Below are 12,459 nucleotides of genomic sequence, written 5' to 3' on the forward strand. Positions count from 1 at the left end.
ATAACCTATAAATAATTTCAAGGAATCACAGTGGAGGCCTTACCCAATATGTCATCCACACTTTTGGACTTCTTCCTTTCTGGCCTTTGGAACAGCGAAGCAATGTCCCCTCCGAAAATTTCAGCCGAATTCTCAATTAGGAATTGTACCAACATGGCCACCTAGTGAAGTGAAGAGGTTGCCAATGTTAGAACTCAAAACATATCTGTGGATGTTGTAGATGTTCGTTGCCATTGAGTGGGCCTCAATTCATGGTGACATCTCCAAGACCCCCTGTCCTCCACTCTCTGCTCAGGTCCTGCAAATTTATGCTCATGACCTCCATGATAGAGTCCAACCATCTCATATGTGGTCATCCTCTCTTTCTGCTACATTTCCTAGCATCGTTGTGTTTTCCAGTGACAATGCATTCCCTGGCATTACTGTCTTTTCCAATGAGTCGTGCCGTCTCACATCTGCAGATACTGTAGGACAAACTAGTGGGGTCAATTTGGATTATTTCTGCTGGGCAGATGGCGCCATGGTTATGTCCTGAAGAATCTTGGGCTTGGCATTTGAAGGCAGGGAGCTCTAATGTCTCACCAAACTACAAACCCCAGGATTCCACAGGATGCAGCCATGGCAGTTAAAGTGGGATGCTGGTGCCACAATTGCATGGTGTGAATGGGCCCCGGAGCCAAAGGACTTGCCTTCTTTGTCGACTTGCTCTCTTCTTCGGGTCCCGTTGGGCTGGGAAGCCAAAGCATGTTGGGGGCGATGCAAAGGGCCAGGTTGAAGGCATTCATCTGATTCTCGATGGCGTTCTGCTCGATGTGATGTAAGACACCAAAGAGGTGTCGGAGCAAAATCCGGTTGGCCTCTGGGAGCTGATTCACTAGGCTGCCCGAAAAGAAGAGAAACAAAAGGTGAACACTCAGAAATGCTCCACTTCTGCCCAAAGGTTCATGCAAGAACGACCCATGAGATGCCTAGAAAGTTTTCATTAAATATTTATTAAAGGTTTTATAAAAATCCTTTCCTTTTATCCTTTCCTATAATGCAAAGCCAGCAGCATTAGCTGCTTCTCACTCTCTCAAGGCAAAATCCAGGAGGGACAGACGCAAACCTTTTGATGGCTTCGATCTTATGCGCTTGGTTCTCCTTATCCATGGCTTCCATCCAGAGCCCATGCATCTCTGAGGACAAGACACTGTTGGGTATATTTCGCAGGAAATCCTAAATTAAATAGACATAGGCACGGTCATTTGGTCAGTCGGGGAAAAGAAGCAATAGAATCCATTCTGAGTTCTTGTTTTTATCATGAAGCATACATCACTGGGTGCTTTTAAAAACATTGGGCAGTATTCTACATCAGTTACTTATGATACCCAAACAATCCTGGTCCCAAGCATTTCAGATAAGGGAGACCCAACCTTTATCAGTTATAGTTTTGTTCTCCAGGACTGTGTGTGCCAGTCAGCCTTGAGATGTTGTTGTTGTTGTTGTTGTTGTGTTCCAAAGTATGGGATGCCTCTGACTCTTTCCAAGCACACTTAGCAGCATGCTTCTGTAAGGACAGGTCACACTTTTGCAGAGCCTCTGCAGGAATGGCGTGCCAAATGCCTCCAATCTTTCTATGTAAAATCACTCCTCTTTCACACTTCCTTGCTGCTATAAAAGGCCCAGCTATCTCAAGCCTGGGCAACATGTGAGGCATCAAAGCATGGACGGCACACATGGCAGCCTACCAGCAGTGTGATAAACCATCTGTTGTGCTGCTTTCCTGTTAACCTCCGAAAGGAGCAAATAAGTTTTTCCATGCGCCCATCAGTCTAAAATAGACAGTGAGTGGGCGACATAAAATATACGTTGGGTGGGCTCCGATGACTCACAACTATCTTGGCCTGAATAATTTTCAGTCATTCTGGGAGGTAATGCATCTCTCCCCTTCTCTCCTCCCTTCCTCACCCACTTTCCTGTCGCTGCTTCTTCACCTCTTCCAAAATCTTTTCATGGCTCCTGCCGGGACTCTCCATCCACCCGTCCCCATTTTCATAGCCTCTCTCTGCCCTTTCCAAGCCAAGACAAGATGTATGCAACTCGCACAGCATCATCTCCAGCTCTTCCAGCCTCCTCTGCCAAAACAATAGCTGCTGGAAGGAACTGAACTCGGTACATCTTGCTTTTGGCACACTGGTGCAAATGTGGCATTTCAGGTATCCCCTTCCAAAAGCTGGACTGAGCTGAGTTCAGAGGGTGGTATCCAGGATTGCAATGTATCTCCCTAACCATGAAAAATTCACATAGATTGGAATAGGAATGATGTAGCCCTTTACTACACCTCCCAACACTACTCACCACTGGCTATGTTGGCTTAGACTTCTGGGGGTCACTGGCCAACAACCTCTGGAGCGCTGCATGATAACCCACATATAATATGGAAACGTGTTTTGCTTCCTAGTAATTCTGCAGAGGTCTCATTAAAAAATTCACCTTAATTCTTCCTTTCAGCTGAAGGCCTGTGGCCAACCTAGGAATGTTTGGAACACCTTCCTCACTGTCTTTGGGCCAAGTCAGCTCTTTCCTTGTTTTCCTTGAAATTCCCCAGATGTTTTGCCCAGGGAAACATGTCCAAATGTGGCCCTGAAATTTTGCTTTCATCAGAATTCACTGACTCTGCACAGAATCAGCTTCCCATGAATTGACACAGCTGGAGGTCAATGTGGGCTGACTCTGAACTGCTGTTGTTACAGGCCTAGAGCATTATGGAGCTCACAGAGTTGAGAGGGATGGCAAAGATCATCCAATGTAACTCTCTGGGACCAATGCAAGAGATGCATAGCTAAAACATCTTTAAGAGGTGGCCTTCTTGACTCTCTCCCCAAGAAAAGAGAGGTCAAGCCAGGCCATGCCACTGTCAAAAAGCTCTTACTCGCAACAAGTTCCTCCTAATGTTTAAGTGGGATCTCCTTTCTTGTAACATGGACCCATCAGTTCATGTCCTTATCTACCAGAGCAGCAGAAAACAAACACTGTTTGAATAAGGATAGATTTATTATACATTTAAGTTTGTATTCTCAGAATCATAGCGTTGGAAGGGACCCAAGGCCCATCTAGTACAACTCCCTGCCATGGAGGAATAGACAACTGAAGTACTCTTGAGAAATGGCCATCCAACCTCTTTTTTAAAGAACTCCAAAGATGGAGAGTCCCTTGCCCTCCAAGGCAGTTCATTCCACTCTTAAACAGCTCTTGAACTCAAGAAGTTCTTCCTAATGTTTAGTTGGAATATCTTTTCTTGTACGTATTCTAGTCTCTGGAGCAGCAGAAAACCAAAGCACTCTTGAGAGATGTCCATCCAACCTCTGTTTAAAAACCTCCAAAGATGGAGGGTTCACTACCCTTCGGGGCAGTTTATTCTACTGTCAAATGGCTCTTGAAGTCAAGAGGTTCTTCCTAATATTTAGGTGGAATCTCTTTTCTTGGAATTTGAATCCACTGGTTTGTTTTCTGCTCCCTGGAGTAACAGAACACAAGCTGTCGCCATCTTCTACATGGCCTCCCTTCAAATATTTAAAGATGGCTATCATGTCTTCTGCAAGCTAAACATACTCAGCTCCCTCAACCAAGAGGATCCATCTTTCCATTAGCTCCAAAATCCCCTGTCGCCTGCCATCTAAACTCCTCAGTCTTGGCAGGATCCATTGCTACTCTGAACCAGGGCTGCTATGGAGAAGGGAATTCACATTCAGCTTTACAACAGATGCTCCTGCAGATGCTTCTAGTTGTATGGGAGTCATTCAGGTACTGAATTCTATTTCCAACAGAGATTCAACACTGGGAAAGTTGCCATACAACATGAAACATCCCTAGGAAAAATGACCAAAAACCCAAATGCAGATTTGTTGCACTCAGACAAGGGACCCGCTGGTCACCGTTCCTTAAGCACTGCAAATTTATACTCCTAGTCTTTCCCATTGAAAAGTTTATTGGGTCCTTATCATACGGACTACTTTACCGTGATGACTGCCGCAGCCACGAAGACCGATTCGCCATCCACCCGGACTTCATCTCCAGAGTTGAGTTTCTCCTTCAGTTCCTTGCAAATCTTGGCATTGGCTGAACGCCTGAAGATCCCCCGCGTCGAAGGGCCTTCGTAGTACAGGAGTTGCAGGATATCCTACCAGGAGGGAAAGCAAAGACAATTCTCAGATGCTGTCAATCGCACCTTGTGTCTACCTGTTGCATAAACATCGCATAGACCTGCAAAGGAGACGCTTTACAACAATGGCTGCTGCCGCGCTGCAAAAATAATGCAATTTGACACCGCTTTAACTTCCATGGCTCAATGTTATGGAATCCTAGGATTTGTAATTTAGCCTTTGACACAGCTTTAACTTCCATGGCTCAATGCTAAGGAATTCTGGGCTTTTTGCAGTTTTATGTGATATTTAAACCTTCCCTGCCAGACTACAAATCCCAGGATCCCATAGCATTGAGCTGCTGAAGTTAGTGATGTCAAACAGTATTGTTTCTGCAGTGTGGCAGCACCATTTTAGACATTAGTCAGAATCTACTACTATTCCCAGGCAGAGGAAACAGAATGAATCAGTTGCAGAATGGAAGCCAACGTCTAGGTACATCTAGTTGGACCTAACAGTAGGATTCATGCCAAATGTCCCACATTGGATCTACTTGCCATGCAAAATCAGGAATTAAAATTGTCCAAACAAATGTACTGCATGTGCCCTGGCTGAATGTATTTTTTGTTAAAGAGGACTTGATTCAAAACAAGCACCAGCAGCACATAACTCCATGCGCTGAGTTAGATGCAGTGCAACTTCAATGTGAAACCTTGTGAGCCATCAGTCTCTGCATCAGGGCAGAAAGCAAACAGGAAAGCCTATGTGACACCAAATCTGTTCGCCGAGAAGACTGTCTTACCATAATTGGTTTGGGAAGGCTTCCATCGGGACAAACAGACGTCAGGGAGAGGCCAAATAGCTTCCTGGGGTTGGTTGGGGACTGGGAGGCTGGGCTGCTGGTCGGAGTGCTGCTACTCCTCCGGAGAGCCCAGTCGATCAGGGACTTCTTCCTCTTGGTGTGCTTCTGCAGGGTTTCTAAAATGGGGAGCGGATGTCAGAACCCCAAAAAAGGACAAGGCACCGCAAAAGGTAGGCCATCCAAGAAAAATGTCAGACAAATAAAAGCTCAAAACACTCATACAAATATAAATTCATTTCAAAGGATTTATTAACTGCCATTGGCTGAATGCTATGGGATTCTGGGAATTGTCGTTTTGGGGAGCCATTTAGCCTTCTCTGTCAGAGAGCTCTGGTGCCACACCAAACTACAATTCCCAGAACTCCCTAGCACTGAGCCATGCAAGCTGAAGTGGTGCCAAACTGGTTTAGTTCTGCCATGTGGGCACAGCCTAAGACCTTAATATATTTAGCATAGCATAGCATAGCATTTACATTACCACTTATTAATGAACTCAGCACTCTTGAAGTGGTTTACAATCTGTAACCCAATTGCCCCCATCAAGCTGGGTCCTCATTTTACCAACTCACAAAAGGATGGAAGGCTGAGTCAAGCTTGGAGCCCTGGAATTGAACTCACAACTTGTGGCTGCAATACCACAGTACTTTCTCTGCTGGATCGTGTGTGTGAGGTGGGATGGGGTGGAATGGTGAGTTGTTCATGTTCTGCCTGTTGCATTAGTTTCTTGAAAGATCCACTACTATCTCACTAGCCTCAGCTTGCTGCCTTTCAGAAGACGGAAGGAGGCCTTTGGAGGTGCTCCAAGTGACTGGGAGGCAAGGCCTCCGAACACTTACAAACTTCTCGGTCTCCTCCACATGGCTCCTTGCCCTCGTCCTCCCCGTTGTTCCTGACCCAGCCATCTACATCTTTCTGCCCTTGACATGCGTCCTCCCTCCCCCCAAAAAAGCGTGCCAGAAGACCTCAAGCAAATTAAAAACAGATGAAGCAAAACAGATGTCATGCACAAGTTGCAACCAAACGAAAACACAGCCAAAGCAAGCGGTGACATCTTGGGTCTCTATCACACCACACAATAGCACCCTGGGATTTGCAGTTTGGGGAGGCATGAGAGTGCCCTGGCAGAGGATTTAAAATGCCTCCTGGAACTACAAGTCCCAGGATTCCACGGGAGGAAGCCATGGCAGTTCAAGAGGTATCAAACATCTCTAATTGTGTGGTGTGACAGAGATCTTAGACTGGAAAAGTGGGACGCACTTCCACCCCACTCCTTCCTTCCAAATCAGTTATTTGCATTCACTGGAAATGTGTTTCTCCAACCCGAGAAACTTCAGAAGTGGCATTATTTCAGCCAGCAAAATTGGGTTTTTTTTCTGTAATGGGGACATGTCTTTCCCTATCATTATCATCCCAATATAAAATCCCTGCCCAGCTGCTTTTCCATTAAAAGTGGAAGATTTAACAAACCTAGGGAGACCTGTTTTGGCCCTGAGTAAACAAAGCCCTAGGATCAAAGTGGGTCTCCTGCATCACATCTGTTTTGGCCTTGTGTAAACATTTCCTCTTGCTGTTCTACTTATGATTTAAGAAAAAGACATGGCTAACTTCCTCTTTGTGTTTTATGCACACCTAGGTTCCCTTGCACAGGCGGTTGTGCTTTTTTGACCACGGCGTAACATCTCTACTCAGTTGGCATGAGCAGTGCATTGGCCAGCCACCACTATTAGCAGAGCAAGGAAAGAAGCCCTGTTTTGCAAGAGGTCACCAATTTAAATCCCTGCAAATCCACCCATCCGCTCAGGGCTTACCTCTCCGCAGTTGGACTGGAGCATAGGGCCTGGGCTTCAGGATGAACTGGCATTGCCGGTCCCTGGGGAGATGGTCCAGGAGGAAGGTTTCATATTCAGCAGCCAAAAGGAGGTTGTTGTTGGTTCCCTGGAGCTGGTCCATGGAGTCTCGGAGGCAAGCGAGGATAATGCTGAAGGGATACTCATGGCCTGTTGCAACCAGAGACAAGAAGAACGTGTTTGGGGCATGCATCTCCTGAAAATACTCATCAAGCATGCTCTGCCTCGAGTATCTATGGAGATTACCACACAAAGCCCTAGTGATGGAATTGAAGTGGCATTACAGTCTATGATTCCTCTTCTTCTCACACAAACCATTGCAGATCTGTTGTTATGCCATTATTATCGTGCACTTTTGCATTAACAAGAGATACCCATCAATGCAAAATTGTGCAATGATAACGGTACAACGACGGATCAGCCACAGATGAGTGACAACGTTGTGCAAGAAGAGGAATCATGGGGTGTAATTCCACTTCACCTCATGTTGTGATCTCCTGAATCGACAGCTATTCCATGTTAAGTCGAATCATAGAACCATAGAGTTGGAATGGGTCTCATGCGCCATTGGCATTGTGGCTTGAGTGTTGGAGTATGACCCTGGAGGCCAGGGTTTGATTCCCAGCATAGCCATGAAACCCACTGGGTGACCTTGGCCAAGTCACACTCTCTTGGCCTCTTGGGAAGGCAATGGCGAACCCCCTTTGGACAAATCCTACCAAGAAAACCCCATGATAGTTTTGCCTTAGGGTTGCCATAAGTCAGAAATGCCTTGAAGGCACACAACAACAACAACATGGGCCATTGAATCCGACTCCTAATTCAAAGTGGGATCTCCAACTAGAGCATCCCAAATATCCATTGATAGGTTTTGCTAGCGTTTCCCCTGAAGTTGATTAATCCCGAACTGTTCCTATTTCTTCAAGGAAGGAATTGCTCTTACCAAGAAGAGGGTAGGCAGGGCTGTCCCTCCCTGAGAGGACCCAGAGATGGTAGTCACTTGCTCTGCCCTGGGAATGGAGAAGCACAAAGACGGGTGGAGATTAGATTGCGGAAAGAGGCCAAAACAGCTGGACGGAGCATGCAAAACAATGGCAAGACATCGGCGCAAGCGGGTGCGCGTGTTGGGAACCGGGGCTCAGGAAGCCGGTGACGGCAAATCCACCCGAAAACAACGGAGTGACGGGCCTCTCTGGCATCCAGAGGAAGGGGAAAGGTTCAGCAGAAGGGAAGGGAAGGAAGCTAGAGAGATACAAATCACAGCGAAAGCTTTACAACCGCCACAGAAAAGGGCTCCAAGGGAAGAGACGCATCTGGGTCAAGCAACAGCCCTCACGTTCAAGGCACACAATCTGTTTTAACACAGAACAGCTATTCACCAACAGCCTCTGTTCAGCTGAACCCCAAACTTTTTGCTTTCAGCAAGCACTTCTTATGTGAAAACAAAAATGTTGCATAAAATTTGCAAATGCACAGACGCATTCTTTTGTTTTGTTGCACTGCTGCTGATCTGGCGCAGCCACTCACAGGAAGTCCCAGCTGTTGCGCTGCCTTCTTGATGACATCATCGGCGACTTCCATGTTGGAGACACTGAGGAGGGCACTCTAGGCGCAAAGAGTCCAAGACACTTGTATTAAAGCCTGAGGGATATGGACATTGACCATGCAAAACTTGCAAACAGTCCCCCTTAGAAATTACACTTATGCAATAAAGGTTCTTAAAAGATAACCCTAGGGTTGCTTATGAGTATGTTGAGTTCATAGAATGTAACACACAGTGCCTGATCATCCATGAATTTACTCTATTTTTAATTATTTTCCTTAATTCAGAGAGAGAGAGAGAGAGAGAGAGAGAGAGAGAGTTCGGTCAGGGAAGCCACAGCCCTCAGTTTGTTAAACCTGAGCATGTTACAGAGGGTCCTAGGTATCCTTTGTGGTTTGGTTCCAAAATCCACAGATGCTCAAGTCCCATTATATATAACAGCTTAGTAAAATTGTGTCCCTTATATAAAATAAGGCAAAATTTGTGGAATATATACAGTCAACCCTCCTTAGCTATGGATTCTTTATCTACAGATTCAAGCATCCACAGCTTGAAAATGTTGTTGTTTTTTAAATATAGAACGAAAAAGCAAACCTTGATTTTACCATTTTATATAAGGGACACCATTTTACTTTACTATATAATGGGACATCCACAAATTTTAGTATCCATGGAAGGACCTGGAACCAAGCCCCAGAGGATACCAAGGGCCCACTATAGATAGTTTAGATAGATAAATGATGGGTAGATAGATATGCAGTTGGCCCTCCACATTTGTGGCTTTGACTTTTGGAAGGAAGGTGGGGTATAAATAAATAAAACAACCATAACCATAATGTCCCTATCCAGCTGTTCTCCGCACCCTTTACTCACAGAGGAGCTGTTTTCGCTGTCCATCAAGAAGACCTGCATGGGCAGAGTTTTGGGATACTCCGTCTGCTTCGCTTCTTCAATGTGCCTGCAATTGAGAAGCTTGTTTTAGGATAAGAAATTCTGGAGTATAGAGAGTGGCAAATATCATTGGGATGAGTTGAAGAGATGCATTTTAATAGCGCTTATATATTTCACCTTAGGGTTGCAGTAAGTTGGAAATGACTTGGAGGCACATGACACAATAACACATAAATATTAGCTATATAACTTATTATTAATAAGTATATGATACCCTAAAGGCACCAGATCTGTCAGATTGTTTAAGCTAAGCTAGGTCAGGCCTGGTTAATACTTGAATTGGGGATTGTCAAAGAATACCAGGAGTTGTAGGCAATATTTCAGAGGAAGGAACTGGCAAAACCACCTTTGAGGATTCCTTGCCTAAGAAAGCATGAACTTAATGGGGTCGCCATAAGTCAATGGGAGACTCAAAGAAGGCACACATAGCCAGACAACCCTCCTGGTGTTGTGCTGGAATTAAATGGCTATAATAATTGAAACAAATTCAATACTAAAATCCCATTTAAAAGATTAGCCATGGAAATCTACTTGGTGATCTTGAGTAAGTCAGACTGTAAAAACCTAAGCAGGATTTGTCAATGCATCCCAGTTCAGATATCTTCTGCTCAAGTTCTCCCTTAACATTCCTTCATTCCCCAAAAAGGATGCTACAAATTTGTTGCTTTGGGGGAAATGAGTAACGCAACGGACCCTTTGAAAACCGGACAGACAAAAGAAACCATCTCTTACCATTGCAGAGTTGACAGCCATTTTTCCTTCACTTCAGGAGAGCTGAAAATGAGAAATGCAACAGTAAAGGTAGGGCAATATAAAATGGAAACGCCATCACAGATAGCCTAGTTATTGTACTATCAATCACGGTTACTTCCAGCCAAGTCCTTGAATGAAAGGCAGAGCCCCTTCCTGGCTCCTGTGCTATTTTAGGGGAAATGCTCTTAGCGTCATCACTGAGCCTTGAGGTTTCCTGGAAAGGCTGAGAGAGGCTCCGATAAGCTGTTCTCCCGCTGCTCTGAAGTTTTGGTATTCTAAGAATATTTTCTACATCTGGGACAGACCTTTATGCAACGTTTCCTCCGCTGCACTTTCCTGGCCTTACGGTTCCTAGAAACCATTTGCCCGGGGGTAACCTAAATGCGATGTCCAGGAAACGGTACCCGCGCCAAGGTTTGCATAAACAGCCATCGGCTGGAAAGGCAAAGGTCTGTGGCTAGGATGCTTTGCATCCTGGAGTGTGTGATGGACAATGGTCAGCGCTGAATTCGATGTAGCCCAATGGCCGCTCACAGCCAATGGTCATTACCTGCAAGTGACCACGTAGTTGGTGGTGGGCCAGCCAATGACAAAGGACGTCTCTGGGTTCATCTTTTTCTCTGAAACGTCTCCGAGGCAGGAGCTGATCCACACCTCACTCAGGGGGACTTGCTTCTTGAGTTTCAAGCTAGAAGAAGACCTGGGGGTCAATAAACCAGAGATGGCTTGTTTTAAGGCAGGCATTTGAGCAGGAAAATGAGGCATCAGGGGTTCAACTCTGCACCTCCGTATTCCATCCTTTTCGTGCGCTCAGCCACAGCATCTGATGCATATCCAGCACACCTGTTGTGCTCCAGAGAGCCCCAATGCACATTGTTGCCCCATTGAGCATCAGGCTATGGCAAATAGGTCATTTCATTGGCCGCCATTGTGCAACAGGTGCCCTACATTGTAAGGTCTCAGTAGCCCCTAAGTGAATACGGACATTGCAAACCTACTCAGTTCAATTTTGCACATACATAAGACCATTTAGAAGGCCAGCGTGGTGCAATGGTTTGGGTGCTGGACTAAGGCACTGGGAGTCCAGGGTTCAAGTCCCAGCTCAGCCACGTAAACTCACTGGGTCATCACTAGATGATCTTGGACAATTCACACACTCTCAGCCTCAGATGGCAATAGCAAACACCATCTAAAGAAACTTGCCAAGAAAAACCTATGATAGGTTTGCCTTAGGGTCGTCATAAATTGGAAATGATTTGAAGGCATGCAACAACAAAGGCAAAAGTCCCAAGCAGAACGCCAGCCCTGGCATTTTGCACAAGGACCATGGGATATTGTGACACATGAGAGTCCCCCAGAGAGGTCTGGTGCTTTACGAAAGAGGCGCCAACCTTGCTATGGTTTTATCCCAGACCAGCAAATTTCACTTAGATAAATATTGTGGACGTCTTTCCCTCCGCTCTCTCTTGCGTCCTTTTTGCTCTCGTTCCATCGGAGTGTTTACTGCACTGTAAACATCTCTCATTAAGAAATTGGAATGTGTGCAAATTCATTCATTTCTATTTATTTATTGTAACTTCTTCTTGTTGTTGTTAATCATTCCGTTCCTCTTTGGGAAGAGCCTGGGGCAGATGACAGGACATTAGAAAACCATTTCTAAAGTAAACACAACGGAGAATCATTGTTGTTGTTGTTAAGTGCCTTCGAGCCGACGCAGACCAATGGTGACCCTCTCCTAAGGTTTTCCTGGCCAGATTCAATGGAGGTTTGTCATTATCCTCCTAGTCTCCTGGAGTCCTAGTCAAACAATTAAACACCAGATTGGCTTTTGAGATTTATTCAGGGAGGGTTTACTACCACCTTCCTCTGAGGCTGAGAGAGTGTGACTTGCCCAAAGTAACCCAGGACTGAGCAGGGATTTGAACCCTGGTCTCCTAGAGTCCTAGTCCAGGACTTAAACCACTATATTCCACTGGCTTTGAATAAATCTCTGCTTAGAGCACTGCTGTTATAGGGTTTTCCTGGTAAGATTTATTCAGGTGGGGTTAGCCATGCCTTCCCTCTTAGGAAAGAGCCTCCTAAGGTTTCAAGGGCTAAGCGAGGATTTGAACCATGGTCTCCTAGGCTCCTATTCCAACACTCAAACCACTGCACCATGCTGTCTCTTTCTAGATTCATGGGATCAGAGAATCAGAAAATTCAATGGGACCCCAAGGAAGAACCGGACAAACCCCGTGCAAGAATCCAGCGCTAGATTTGGACTTGAAGGCACATAAGAACATGAGTAATGCTTCTTTCCCAATGCTTCTTTCTCTGAATCCAAATAGAGGGTTGAGAATTGCAAGGGCTGCACACTGGTGCACAGTTATGGGCACAAATGGG

The 12,459-nt window shown here is 45.5% G+C and overlaps 1 protein-coding gene across 2 annotated transcripts in view; it reads right to left on the minus strand.

Annotated features, from left to right (window-relative positions):
- Window positions 1-12,459, minus strand: part of LOC149308744 (rho GTPase-activating protein 20-like) — a 36,168-nt gene that overhangs the window by 4,784 nt on the left and 18,925 nt on the right. The window contains exons 4-14 of one of the 2 annotated variants that reach the window (XM_089536391.1): window positions 10,628-10,765; window positions 10,057-10,098; window positions 9,247-9,331; window positions 8,358-8,435; window positions 7,774-7,840; window positions 6,792-6,980; window positions 4,924-5,099; window positions 3,998-4,159; window positions 1,106-1,215; window positions 690-879; window positions 44-161 (exon numbers count right to left, since the gene is read on the minus strand). In XM_089536391.1, the coding sequence (XP_089392517.1) occupies window positions 44-161; window positions 690-879; window positions 1,106-1,215; window positions 3,998-4,159; window positions 4,924-5,099; window positions 6,792-6,980; window positions 7,774-7,840; window positions 8,358-8,435; window positions 9,247-9,331; window positions 10,057-10,098; window positions 10,628-10,765 (1,355 nt within the window). Of the gene's footprint in view, window positions 1-43; window positions 162-689; window positions 880-1,105; window positions 1,216-3,997; window positions 4,160-4,923; window positions 5,100-6,791; window positions 6,981-7,773; window positions 7,841-8,357; window positions 8,436-9,246; window positions 9,332-10,056; window positions 10,099-10,627; window positions 10,778-12,459 lie in introns of both variants that reach the window. The other variant, XM_089536390.1, reaches the window with a different exon arrangement.

The sequence above is a fragment of the Sceloporus occidentalis genome, unplaced genomic scaffold (genome assembly GCF_023333645.1).
Source record: "Sceloporus occidentalis isolate IW3139 unplaced genomic scaffold, rSceOcc1.0.p SCAF_8, whole genome shotgun sequence".
In the NCBI taxonomy this organism is placed as follows: Eukaryota; Metazoa; Chordata; class Lepidosauria; order Squamata; family Phrynosomatidae; genus Sceloporus; species Sceloporus occidentalis.